Consider the following 12,688-nt stretch of genomic DNA (forward strand, 5'->3'; position numbering starts at 1 on the left):
TCATGCATTTAACTTATTTTGTTTTCCCTTACACAACAGAATTGGCCCCTTTAAACATGAAGAAACACAAATCCAGACTAAAAGAGAAATTCCAGAGAATGAATGAAGGAATCTCAAGTCAAGGAAGCTCAACACTTGTGAATGAGATCTACACAGAGCTGTACATCACAGAGGGAGGGAGTGAAGACATCAATAATGAACATGAGGTGAGACAGATTGAGACGGCATCCAGAAGATCAGAGACACAAGAAACACAAATCAAATGTAATGACATCTTTAAAGTCTCACCTGAACTAAACAAACCCATCAGAAGTGTGCTGACTAAAGGAGTCGCTGGAATTGGAAAAACAGTCTCTGTGCAGAAGTTCATTCTGGATTGGGCTGAAGAAAAAACAAATCAAGATCTTCACTTCATATTTCCACTTCCTTTCAGAGAACTGAATCTGATCAAACAGACCAATATCAGTCTGATGGATCTTCTTCATCAGTTCTTCACAGATACAACAGAACGGAGATTGACAGACTTTGATGATTATAAAGTTGTGTTTATCTTTGATGGTCTGGATGAGTGTCATCTTCCTCTAGATTTCTCAAAGAATCCGAGTTTGTTTGATGTCAGAGAATCAGCATCAGTGGATGTGCTGCTGACAAACCTCATCAAGGGGAATCTGCTTCCTTCTGCTCTGATCTGGATCACCTCTCGACCAGCAGCAGCCAATCAGATTCCTCCTGAGTGTGTTGATCTGATCACAGATGTACGAGGATTCAATGACCCTCAGAAGGACGAGTATTTCAGGAAGAGAATCAATGATGAGAGTCTGGCCAACAGAATCATCACACACGTGAAATCATCCAGAAGTCTGTACATCATGTGTCACATCCCAGTCTTCTGCTGGATTTCAGCCACTGTTCTCCAGAGAATGTTGAGTGAAGCAGAGAGTCCAGCACAGATCCCCAAGACTCTCACTCACATGTTCACACACTTCCTGATGTTTCAGATCAAACTGAAGAGTCAGAAGTATGATGGGAAATGTGAGGTAGATCTTCAGCAGGCTAGAAAGAGTCTTGAGTCTCTGGGAAAACTGGCTTTTCAACAGCTGGAGAAAGGGAACCTGATCTTCTATGAGGAGGATCTGAGGGAGTGTGACATTGATGTTAGAGAAGCGTCAGTGGACTCAGGAGTTTGTACTCAGATCTTCAGAGAGGAGTTTGGACTGAACCTGGGGAAGGTGTTCAGCTTTGTGCATCTGAGCGTTCAGGAGTTTCTCGCTGCTTTATTCAAGTTTCTGTCATTTCTTCAGCAAACATCAGAAAACTTCAGCGGATTGAGATCAAACATGAGTGGTTTACTGAAGAGTGAAGTGGACAAGGCCTTACAGAGTGAGAACGGACACCTGGATCTTTACCTCAGATTTCTTCTGGGTCTCTCACTGGAGTCCAGTCAGACAATCTTACGAGATCTGATGACACAGACAGGAAGAAGCTCTGACAGTAAACAGGAAATAGTCGAGTACATTAAGATGAAGATCAGAGAGAATCTCTCTCCAGAGAAATCCATCAATCTGTTTCACTGTCTGAATGAACTCAATGATCATTCTCTAGTGCAGGAAGTACAAACATATGTGAACAGAGGAGATGAGTTTAGTCTTGCTGGAGTCCGTCTCTCTCCTGCTCAGTGGTCGGCTCTGGTGTTTGTGTTACTGAACTCAGAAGAGAAGCTGGATGAGTTTAATCTGAGGAAATATGATCCATCAGATGAATGTCTTCTGAGGCTTCTGCCAGTGATCAAAGAATCCAGAACAGCTGAGTGAGTCATTTACCTGCAGTTCCCTTTCTGTCGGTCTCTCGACGTTGTGTCGACAGAATGGGGTTTGACTTGAGAACCTACCTTCTCTGACTGACTTGAACAGGCCAATGAAAATTGGCGAATGAAATTTGCATGCCGGACTCCGCCCCCGGATATCCGGGTATAAAAGGGAGCCGGCGTGCCGCATTCATTCACCTTTTGTTCTTCGGAGCCTTCGCATCTCATGCTGACGACTTCGCAGAAAATTTCTACGTGTTGCTGGTCTTACGACGTGGTGCAGCGGACTGTCCCTTTTCCTGTGACTTCCCCTGGGCGTCTCGGCAACCTCCAAGGCATCTCTCTAAAGAGCGAGCCCTTTTCAGGGCTTAGACTTTTTTCCAGCGCGGCATGTCCCGCTGTGCTCGTGGGTGCGGTGCACTCATCGAGGAAGGGGACGGACACGATCTCTGCCTCGTGTGTCTGGGACTCCAGCACGCTGAGGCAGCGTTTGTGGATACATCTTGCCCGCACTGCGGGCGGATGGTAATTCAGACGTTGCGTTCACGGGTAGCTGCGTTCTTCCGAGAATCAGCCGCCACCTCGAGTGCTTCCCGTTCTGCGGCAGCAGTGGCATCAGCCCTGCAGTCCGCTTCGGCGAGCACCGAGGGTGATCGGGGAATTACCGTGAGCCTCAATCCGTCAGCCATCGGCTCGCGGACCGTTCATGCCCCGCCTCGCTCGTCTGACCGTCCCGGAAAAGGCGGTATGCCGCCTTGTTCCTCCGTCACGTACTCGGACACGGGGCGTGACGACGACGATGAGATGTCGCCCGCAGCATCGGAGGGCGACCTCTTGGCATCCGACCCCGACGAGTCCTTAGAGCTTCCCCCTCCGGGGGGTCGAGCTCAGGATGAAGCGGACGTCGAGATGTCAACCATGCTTTCCCGGGCCGCCGCGAGTATTGGGCTGCGGTGCACCGCACCGCCTCTTCCCCAACGCTCGCGGTTGGACACGTGGTATCTGGGGACCGACCGTGACTCTAAGCCACGGTCGGCGCCGGTACCATTCTTCCCGGAAGTGCATGAGGAGCTCAGTCGGACCTGGAACGCCCCCCTTCTCGGCGCGTGCACGTCAGACTAGCTCGGTCGCCCTGACTTCCCTCGATGACGGGGCAGCTAAGGGCTGTGTCCACATCCCTCAGGTGGAACGTGCAGTCGCGGTGCACCTGTGCCCGCAGACAGCTGCCACCTGGAGAGATCGACCAAGGCTCCCTTCCAAGGCTTGTAAGTTTTCGGCACCGCTGGTGTCGAGGGCTTACAACGCTGCGGGTCAAGCTGCCTCGGCTCTTCACGCCAAGGCGTTGAAAGAGTTGCACGAGGGAAAGTCCGACCCGGGGCTTATGCAGGTCCACACTGCCACTGACCTCGCTCTTCGGGCGACGAAGGTGACGGCGCGAGCCCTGGGTCGTACGATGTCCACACTAGTGGTCCAGGAGGGACACCTTGGGTTGAACCTTGCGCAGATGCGGGACGCTGAGAAGGTTCGCTTTCTCGACGCTCCCATCGCGCAGGGTGGGCTGTTTGGTGATACGGTCGAGGGCAGCTGTTCTCGACTGTAGAGAAGCAGACGGAGGCGTCCTGCCCCGCCGCGACCCGGCCGCCTATCGCTGTCGAGGTCCCGCGCGGCGCCTGCTCCCCAGCAGCCCCGCCCATCGCCGACTCAGACTCCGGCTCCAGCGCCCCCTGCACAGGCGGCCTCCCGGAGAAGGACGTCGACGAGGAGAGCACCGTCCCGTCATCGACCTCCGCGGAAGCGTTTCTGACGGGGTGAACCCAGGGAGATCGAGTTCACCGGGCCCGACCCTAGCAACTACATCGCTAGAGGGTTGGACTGGGACGGTGCCTACCCCGTCCCAGCAACACCAGCCGGGCCCTTTCCAGGGCCTGGTGCCCACATTCTCACAAGGAGAGCTTTCTCTCTCCCTGGGGCTTTCTCACAGCCGCTCTCACCCTCCGCAGGACGGTGTTCGGCAACCCCACGTTGTGTTCCGGCGAGACACACGCTTGGGTATAACTCTCAGTGGCCACCAGCACCCTCAGTCAGACGGTGCGGTATGCCGCGATGTCGCCCGGCAGGCACCTCGGCAGAGCCGCTCTCCTCCCCGGGGTTCCCCCCCACGGCGAGGGAGCCGTACTGCCAGCCATCGAACCACCCCCCACGGGGGCAATGAATCAGATCGAACCTTTGGTCCCCCTGTCTTGGTCCCTGGGAGCCTGGTTGCCTCTTCCCAGACCAGCACGGTGGCTAGAGAGAACGATCCGTCTCGGCTATGCGATTCAGTTCGCCAGGCGCCCACCCAAGTTTCGGGGCATCCTCTTCACATCAGTGAGAGTAGATGCTCCCGTGCTTCGGGCCGAGTTCACTACCCTTCGGGCGAAGGGGGCGATCGAGCTTGTCCCTCTGGCCGAGATGTACTCCGGGTTTTACAGCCCGTATTTCATTGTCCCCAAGAAAAGTGGCGGGTTGCGCCCCATCTTGGACCTGCGTCCCCTGAACAAGCACCTACACAAGCTGCCGTTCAGGATGCTAACGCAGAAGCGCATCCTGACGTCCGTCAGGCGTCAGGATTGGTTCATGGCGATCGACCTGAAGGACGCGTACTTCCATGTGTCCATCCTCCCTCGTCACCGGCCGTTCCTACGGTTCGCTTTCGAGGGACAGGCATATCAGTACCGCGTCCTCCCATTTGGTCTGTCCCTGTCTCCTCGAGTCTTTACGAAGGTCGCGGAGGCCGCCCTCACTCCCCTCAGGGAGCAGGGGTGCGCATACTCAACTATCTCGACGACTGGCTCATCTTGGCGCACTCGCGAGATCTGTTGTGTACACACAGGGACCTGGTGCTCCGGCACCTAGACCATTTGGGGTTACAGGTCAACCGAGAGAAGAGCAAGCTCTCCCTTGTGCAGAGCATCCTTTTCCTCGGTGTGGAACTCGACTCTGTCTCCATGGTGGCACGTCTTTCTTCCGAGCGTGCCCAGTCGGTGCTGACCTGCCTGAGGAGCTTCAGGCAGCAGCCAGCGGTCCCCCTGAAACGTTTCCAGAGGCTCCTGGGACACATGGCGTCCTCGGCGGGGGTGGTCCCCCTCGGGTTGATGCACATGAGACCGCTACAGCACTGGCTACAGAGCAGAGTTCCTTGGAGTGCGTGGCACACCGGCAGCAGGCGCGTCCCGATCACGCCCTTCTGCCGGCGCACCCTAACCCCATGGTCTTCAATGACCTTTTTGCGGACAGGGGTCCCCCTTGGTTAGGTTTCGAGGCGCATCGTGGTGACGACCGACGCCTCCCTGCAGGGTTGGGGTGCGGTGTGCAACGGGCACGCAGTGTCGGGTCTCTGGACGGGCCCCCGCCTGCGCTGGCATATCAATCGCCTAGAGTTGTTGGCGATTGATATCGAGTTCCGCCCCCTCGTGCAGGACAAGCACGTGCTGGTCCGGTCGGACAGCACGACTGCTGTGGCGTATATCAACCGACAGGGTGGTATTCGTTCACGGCAGCTATCGCAACTCGCCCGACGCCTCCTCCTGTGGAGCCAGCAGGTGACGAAGACCCTGTTAGCCACTCACATCCCGGGCGACCTGAACCAGACAGCCGATGCGCTCTCTCGTCAGTCGACGCCCCGTGGAGAGTGGCGGCTCCACCCTCGCGCAGTCCAGCTCATTTGGGTGCAGTTCGGGCAGGCACAGGTGGACCTGTTCGCCTCCCTGGACACCACCCATTGCCCGCTTTGGTACTCCCTGACCGAGGGCCCCCTCGGCACGGATGCCTTGGCGCACAGCTGGCCGCGGGACAAGCGGAAGTACGCCTTCCCCCCAGTGAGCCTCATTGCACACGTCCTGTGCAAGGTCAGGGAAGAGGAGCATCAATTGCTACTAGTTGCGCCTTACTGGCCCAACCGGACTTGGTTCTCGGAGCTAATGCTCCTGACGACAACTCCCCCCTGGCAGATTCCCCTGACGAAGGACCTTCTCTCTCAGGGGAAGGGCACGTTGTGGCATCCGAGACCAGACCTCTGGAACCTCCATGTCTGGCCCCTGGACGGGACGAGGAGATCCTGAGTGGTCTACCCCCAGCGGTGGTAGAGACCATTGTTCAGGCTAGGGCCCCGGCCACGAGGCGGTTATACGCTTGTAAGTGGCGCCTCTTCTCCTCCTGGTGTTCTTCTCGTGGAGAAGACCCACGGATATGCTCGATCGGGAACGTGCTGTCCTTCCTGCAGTCGAGACTCGAGAACAATCTCTCCTCTTCCACGCTGAAAGTGTATGTAGCCGCAATTGCCGCTCATCACGAACCAGTTAGTGGGAGGTCTCTGGGACAGCACGACCTGCTCATTAGGTTCCTGAGGGGCGCGAGAAGGCTGAATCCGGCCCGTCCGCGCTCCGTTCCCTCTTGGGACCTCAATGTGGTCCTGGCGGGCCTCCAGAGGCCCCCCTTCGAGCCCCCCGGAGTTGCCGCTCTTTCTCGTCCCTCGATGAAGACGGCTCTCCTAGTGGCGCTCGCTTCCATCAAGAGGGTAGGGGACCTACAAGCATTTTCCGTTGCCACGGATTGCCTAGAGTTCGGGCCTGGGCAATCTCACGTTATCCTGAGACCCCAGCCTGGCTACGTGCCCAACGTTCCCACCACTCCCTTCCGGGACCAGGTGGTGAACCTGCAGGCGCTCCCTTCTGGGGAGGAAGACCCAACCCCTTCCGTGTTGTGTCCAGTCCACGCGCTGCGCCTCTACTTGGACCGCACGCAGAGCTTCAGGAGCTCTGACCAGCTCTTTGTCTGTTTTGGAAGTCAGCACAAGGGGAGGGCTGTCTCCGAACAGAGGTTGGCGCACTGGATCGTGGACGCCACCACTATGGCTTACCGATCACAGGATCTCCCGTGCCCGCTTGCAGTGAGGGCACACTCCACCCGGGGTGTGGCCTCCTCGTGGGCACTGGCGCAGGGCGCCCCTCTGGCAGACATAAGTAGAGCTGCGGGTTGGGCTACGCCCAGCACCTTCGCGAGGTTCTACAGCCTCCGCGTGGAACCGGTAGCTGCCAGAGTCTTACGAGACACCGCCAGGTAAGTCCGGCAGCCGGTGGGCGTACGCCTGCGATAGCACCCCTCCACAGGTGAGACGTGGTGCTATCCAGCCTCCCCTCTTCCCTCCACGTGAGCGAAGAGTAGGCATTCCATCCATTACTAAGCACTCCTCGGCGGCGGGCTCGGCGGAGCAGCCCTGCCCCCCTTGGCCTGTTTCTGAGCCCTAGCATTGACTCAAACAAGGCCTAGTGCTCCACACGTAGTAACCCCCCCACAGGGCGGTTCCGTCTGTTGTCTTCTCATGAATGGCTCTCAATCGATGGCCCATGACCTCTCCCAGGTGTACTTCACCTGCTCGCGACACCCTCTCGTGTCTGCATGTTCCCACGTGCTCTCCCCTATCTGGTGAGACCGTGTGTGGGTCTCCACTGAACTCCTCCCTGCGGTAGGAAGTGGTCTCCGTAGCGCGTTCCCTCAGGGGGGAATGACGCTTCCCAGTGGCCCTTACGGTGCCGGGCGGCTTCTCGCTGTTAAGAGAACTAGGCCGCCGTCCGTGACGGCCGGAGGAAGGGGCTCCCATCTTGTAGGTAAGCTCTGGACCCCTTCCCTTCCACTGGAAGGTTGCAATTCATGCTAAGCGCCCACGTTTTGACACGCCCAGGCCAGTCAACGTCGCTTCGCGAGGAATTGTGACGCGGCACAGCGCTGTGGCGTTTTCCGAGGAACCCCATTCTGTCGACACAACGTCGAGAGACCGACAGAAAGGGAACGTCTCGGTTACGTATGTAACCTCCGTTCCCTGATGGAGGGAACGAGACGTTGTGTCCTTCATGCCACAATGCTGGCCGCCCGCTGCAGCAGTCGGGGCAAGATCCTCAGGCTCCTCAGCACAAAAGGTGAATGAATGCGGCACGCCGGCTCCCTTTTATACCCGGATATCCGGGGGCGGAGTCCGGCATGCAAATTTCATTCGCCAATTTTCATTGGCCTGTTCAAGTCAGTCAGAGAAGGTAGGTTCTCAAGTCAAACCCCATTCTGTCGACACAACGTCTCGTTCCCTCCATCAGGGAACGGAGGTTACATAGGTAACCGAGACGTTTCACCTGAACATCTAACAGTCCACATTACTGTAGTTAATGTCCTACAGAGACACAATAAAACATGATGGAATTGTTCACTGCATCTATAGAGTGAGAGCTGCTCTCTTGTGGCTTTTTCTGATTTTCATTCATTAGTTTTTTATTTATAATTGTCTGTTAGGGTTCAGTTCTTGCAGTGATTCTCTATCAGGTGCAGATGTTGCTTCAGCTCTTGTGCAGCTGATTCTCATTGTTCAAACATTATCTCTTGATGTGTTTATATCTTCACTGTTATCTTGTTATTTCTCTTTCAGTCTGAGTCTCTGTAATCTGACAGAGAAAAGTTGTTCATCACTGGCGTCAGTTCTCAGATCAAACTCCTCAAGTCTGACAGAACTGAACCTGAGACTCAATAATCTGAAGGATTCAGGAGTGAAGCTGCTCTCTGATGGACTGAAGAATACAAACTGTAAACTGAAGACATTACAGTAAGAAAATCCTTAAAGCAATAAAGTCAAACATGTGTATGTATTATGTAAATGAAGGTCTTCATAAGTTTATCAGAATCATCTTTATATGTAAGAGACTCAACAGTGACTGTCAGTCAATGACTCTGTTGATTCAGATTCATACAGAATTATCACCAAACTGAGATCATTTTAATAACTAACTTCAATATATTAAACTATTCATGATATTATTGTGATTTACAATCATTTAATTTATTACTTGTATCTTGTAAAAAGGGACATAATTTGATACATTGATGAATAATAAAAATATATTAAAGTATTATTAAATAATTGTACTATTAATTATTGTCTAAATGTTATTGTCATTATATGATTTATTTTCTTCTCTCTTCAGTCTGTATAACTGCAGTATTGGATCTGAAGGTTGTGTTGCTCTGACTTCAGCTCTGAGATCAAACCCCTCACATCTGACACAACTGGATCTGAACTGTAATAATCCAGAAGATTCAGGAGTGAAGCTGCTCTCTGATCTACTGAAGGATCCACACTGTCAACTACAGACACTACTGTGAGTTACTGATCAAATTATCATTTTGTTTAATTCAATTGACTGTCGATTATTTTTGCTGTTTCACTTTTGTTCTTGTGTAAATTTGATGTAGTCACTTTACTTGTATTATGTTTTCTCTTGGATAAACTCATTCTTCTTGTTTTAATCTCATGTGTAAGTCTCTCTGGATAAAAACAATTCCCCAATTAATAAATGTAATTGTATTATACAGAAGGTTTCTCTCCATTTACATGAAGTTAACATGACATACTGTTCTTGTGTTTCTGGACACACACATCATGTTTTACTGAAGTTCACTGTCACTTATAGAAGTTTTCAAGCTTTCATTGAAATGAGATCAACTTGTTTTGATTATGAGTTTATTACTAACATTGTGACTCACTGTTATCTTGTTATTTCTCTTTCAGTCTGAGTGACTGTAAACTGACAGAGGAAAGTTGTTCATCACTGGCGTCAGTTCTCAGATCAAACTCCTCAAGTCTGACAGAACTGAACCTGAGTGACAATAATCTGAAGGATTCAGGAGTGAAGCTGCTCTCTGATGGACTGAAGAATACAAACTGTAAACTGAAGACATTACAGTAAGAAAATCCTTAAAGCAATAAAGTTAAACATGTGTATGTATTATGTAAATGAAGGTCTTCATAAGTTTATCAGAATCATCTTTATATGTAAGAGACTCAACAGTGACTGTCAGTCAATGACTCTCTGTTGATTCAGATTCATACAGAATTATCACCAAACTGAGATCATTTAATAACTAACTTCAATATATTAAACTATTCATGATATTATTGTAAAATGATCATATTACTTGTATCTTAATAATTTGATACATAGATGAATAATTGAATAATATTAAAGTATAATTAACTATATTAATTTATTTTACTCCTAATTTTTGTCTAAATGTTATTGTCATTATTTCATTTATTTTCTTCTCTATTCAGTCTGGCGTTCTGCAGTATTGGATCTGAAGGTTGTGTTGCTCTGACTTCAGCTCTGAGATCAAACCCCTCACATCTGACACAACTGGATCTAAGCTGGAATAATCCAGAAGATTCAGGAGTGAAGCTGCTCTCTGATCTACTGAAGGATCCACACTGTCAACTACAGACACTACTGTGAGTTACTGATCAAATTATCATTTGCTGTTTCACTCTTGTTCTTGTGTAAATTTGATGTAGTTGACAGTTGCGGTGTTTCAACAAAACCTCGGTTATGGCAAAATTTCCTCCGGCCAAACAACAGCGATATTCCAAAGTAACGTCACCATAAATGATACCACATCATATCTAAACAAATCCTTCACAAGAATCCAAAACACTGAATGAATGCATGAACATGCACAGAGACTTACAGATAACAAACACAAACCCTCATATCCATTAAAATGTGTTTTTAAAGCTCTAACTCTGCAGCAAAAGTGCGACTCCAACAAATATCTACTAAAGCATCTGTCATTTATACTGTGTGTGACAATCGCTTCAAACCCACGGACAGATGTTTCATAACAAATACAAACGACCACGTTCATCAGGTACGAGTCTAAAATAAACACCAAACATTAAATGAAATGAACAGCAAACATTATTAAATATAAAACATGTCTCACCTTGTCACAGTGAAGTTTATTGTTATTGTTATTAAGCAGCGGCGAGGTTGAAGCTAAATCTGTGACATCCAGATAATCCAAAAAGATGCGCAGATATTTAGTGCAATGAACTGCGACTGCGCAACACTGGCACATTGAGTACAGTTTTAATTATTCACAGTTAACGTGACAAATATTATTTATCTTTCAATATTTATACATCTGACTTGTGCAGATGAGATTGTTATGTGACTGTTAAAATAAAAAATAATTGCTAATTTATTGCCATTTGTCCACATTAAAGACCTCACTACTACCCCTTACACCAGGGCTCTTCAATTAATTTGGGACTGGGGCCAGTTCATCAAACTGAAGCAAAACAAGGGTGCCGGAGAATATGACTAATCACGGTAACAAATAAAGAAATTAACAGAACATATAGGAGTCAATATATTCAATTTTTTATGCAGAACAACATATGCACATTATGATGTATTAAGACCCATGGGCCCAAGGCATTGTTACATTCAAATTTAAATGTCACATTCAAACTGTCCCCTTTCTAAAACAGAAATGCAGCTAATTGGTAACTGAATACAACTCAAACAAAATAATAAAACAGACTGCCCCATAAATTCACACATGAGCTACTGCTGTTCTTACTTTTGTCTATTTTGAACATAAATCAGAAACCAGCAATATCACAGATTATTTACGATTGCACTCATTTGAGTGACAGGAAACTACAAAAACTAAAACCAAAGTGCATAGCTTGGTGTAAATTACATCACTCAGTTTAGGTGAGTAATATTGGATATTTAGAATTACATTCATAGGCTATAACTGACAAATAACTTCAACACCAACAAATGGAACAATAAAACCAACAACAAACTGGCAAAAAACATGAAAACATTACAGTTCAAAAATAAACAACATGTTACGTTGTATGTAGTTTGCCAACATTTGCCATCTAATGAGAGAAATGGCATTTTTTTGATTTAGCAAGAGCAGTGAAGTCAGGTGTATATTTTGTCAGGGAAATGCGCAAGCAGTGTTGCAGATGCTGGTCAGTGAGTGATATGCGATTGTGAGTTTTAATGGCATTCATGTGTGAGAATGATGACTCACATGTGTATGTTGAGCCAAACATTGTCAGAAGAAAAAGTGCAAGACCTCTTGAGTGTGGAAATTTGTCTTGGCTGACTAAATGGGTCCAGAATTTTTAAAAACCTGCCTGCTGCAATGACTGTCGCAAGTCATCTGACGACTGAATGTCAATGAGTTCTAGCTGTAAAGATCCCTCATCCAAAGATGATTCCACCTCCTTTCCTTTCAATGCAAAGTCTGTCTCAACATTAACACAGAAAGGGTCCTTCACAAATCTCATCACTTCACTGGAGATGCTGAAATTACCAAACCTAGTGGCAAAGTTGTTTTTCAATGCATCAATAAAGCTTGACATCAGCCGTGTAATTTGCAGGCCAGATTTCCTCAGTGTGGGGAAGTGGAGCATCTTCCCAGGACAAAGATCAGCAGAGAAGAGTGATAGCTTTCTTTGAAATGCATGAAGTTTCTCCACAAGTTCCACGGCTGTTTTACCTCTGCCCTGCAGCTCCATGTTGAGTTGGTTCAAATGATTGAAAACGTCGCTCAAAAAGCAAACAGCGGCATTAAACTCATCATCTTCCATCAGAGACAGAAACTTGCCAGCTTTTTTCAATTTCGAAGACTGGAGGAACACCAGAATCTCCTCTCGTAGTTCACTAAAACGTTTCAAAGCGTTTCCTTTGCTAAGCCATCTAATGTCATTGTGAATGAGCAAATCTTTATATTCAGCAGACATGTCGTTCAACAGCTTGCGAAAAAGGCGGTGCTGTAAACTGGAGGTGCAACGGATAAAGTTTATAATTGCCATGACAGAGTCCTTGGTCTGTTTTAACTCACCGCTGAGCTTGGCACATAGGAGGCTTTGGTGGATGAGGCAATGTAGCGATCTCAACTGAGGAGCCACGGCAGCCATCCTCGCGGCGAGCCCCTGATCCCTGCCCGCCATGGAGGGCACACCGTCTGTCACCAACATGTTGACGTGCGCCAAATCCAAGTTGT

The 12,688-nt window shown here is 49.2% G+C and overlaps 1 protein-coding gene across 1 annotated transcript in view; it reads left to right on the top strand.

Moving 5' to 3' along the window:
• LOC306891678 (uncharacterized protein) overlaps window positions 1-12,688 on the top strand; it is a 31,825-nt gene that overhangs the window by 4,603 nt on the left and 14,534 nt on the right. Inside the window, exons 8-12 of the mRNA XM_079452140.1 lie at window positions 40-1,807; window positions 8,256-8,429; window positions 8,809-8,982; window positions 9,393-9,566; window positions 9,936-10,109. Coding sequence (XP_079308266.1) covers window positions 40-1,807; window positions 8,256-8,429; window positions 8,809-8,982; window positions 9,393-9,566; window positions 9,936-10,109 — 2,464 coding nt within the window. The remainder of the gene's footprint in view (window positions 1-39; window positions 1,808-8,255; window positions 8,430-8,808; window positions 8,983-9,392; window positions 9,567-9,935; window positions 10,110-12,688) is intronic.

The sequence above is a fragment of the Barbatula barbatula genome (assembly GCF_947034865.1).
Source record: "Barbatula barbatula genome assembly, chromosome: 3".
Lineage (NCBI taxonomy): Eukaryota > Metazoa > Chordata > Actinopteri > Cypriniformes > Nemacheilidae > Barbatula > Barbatula barbatula.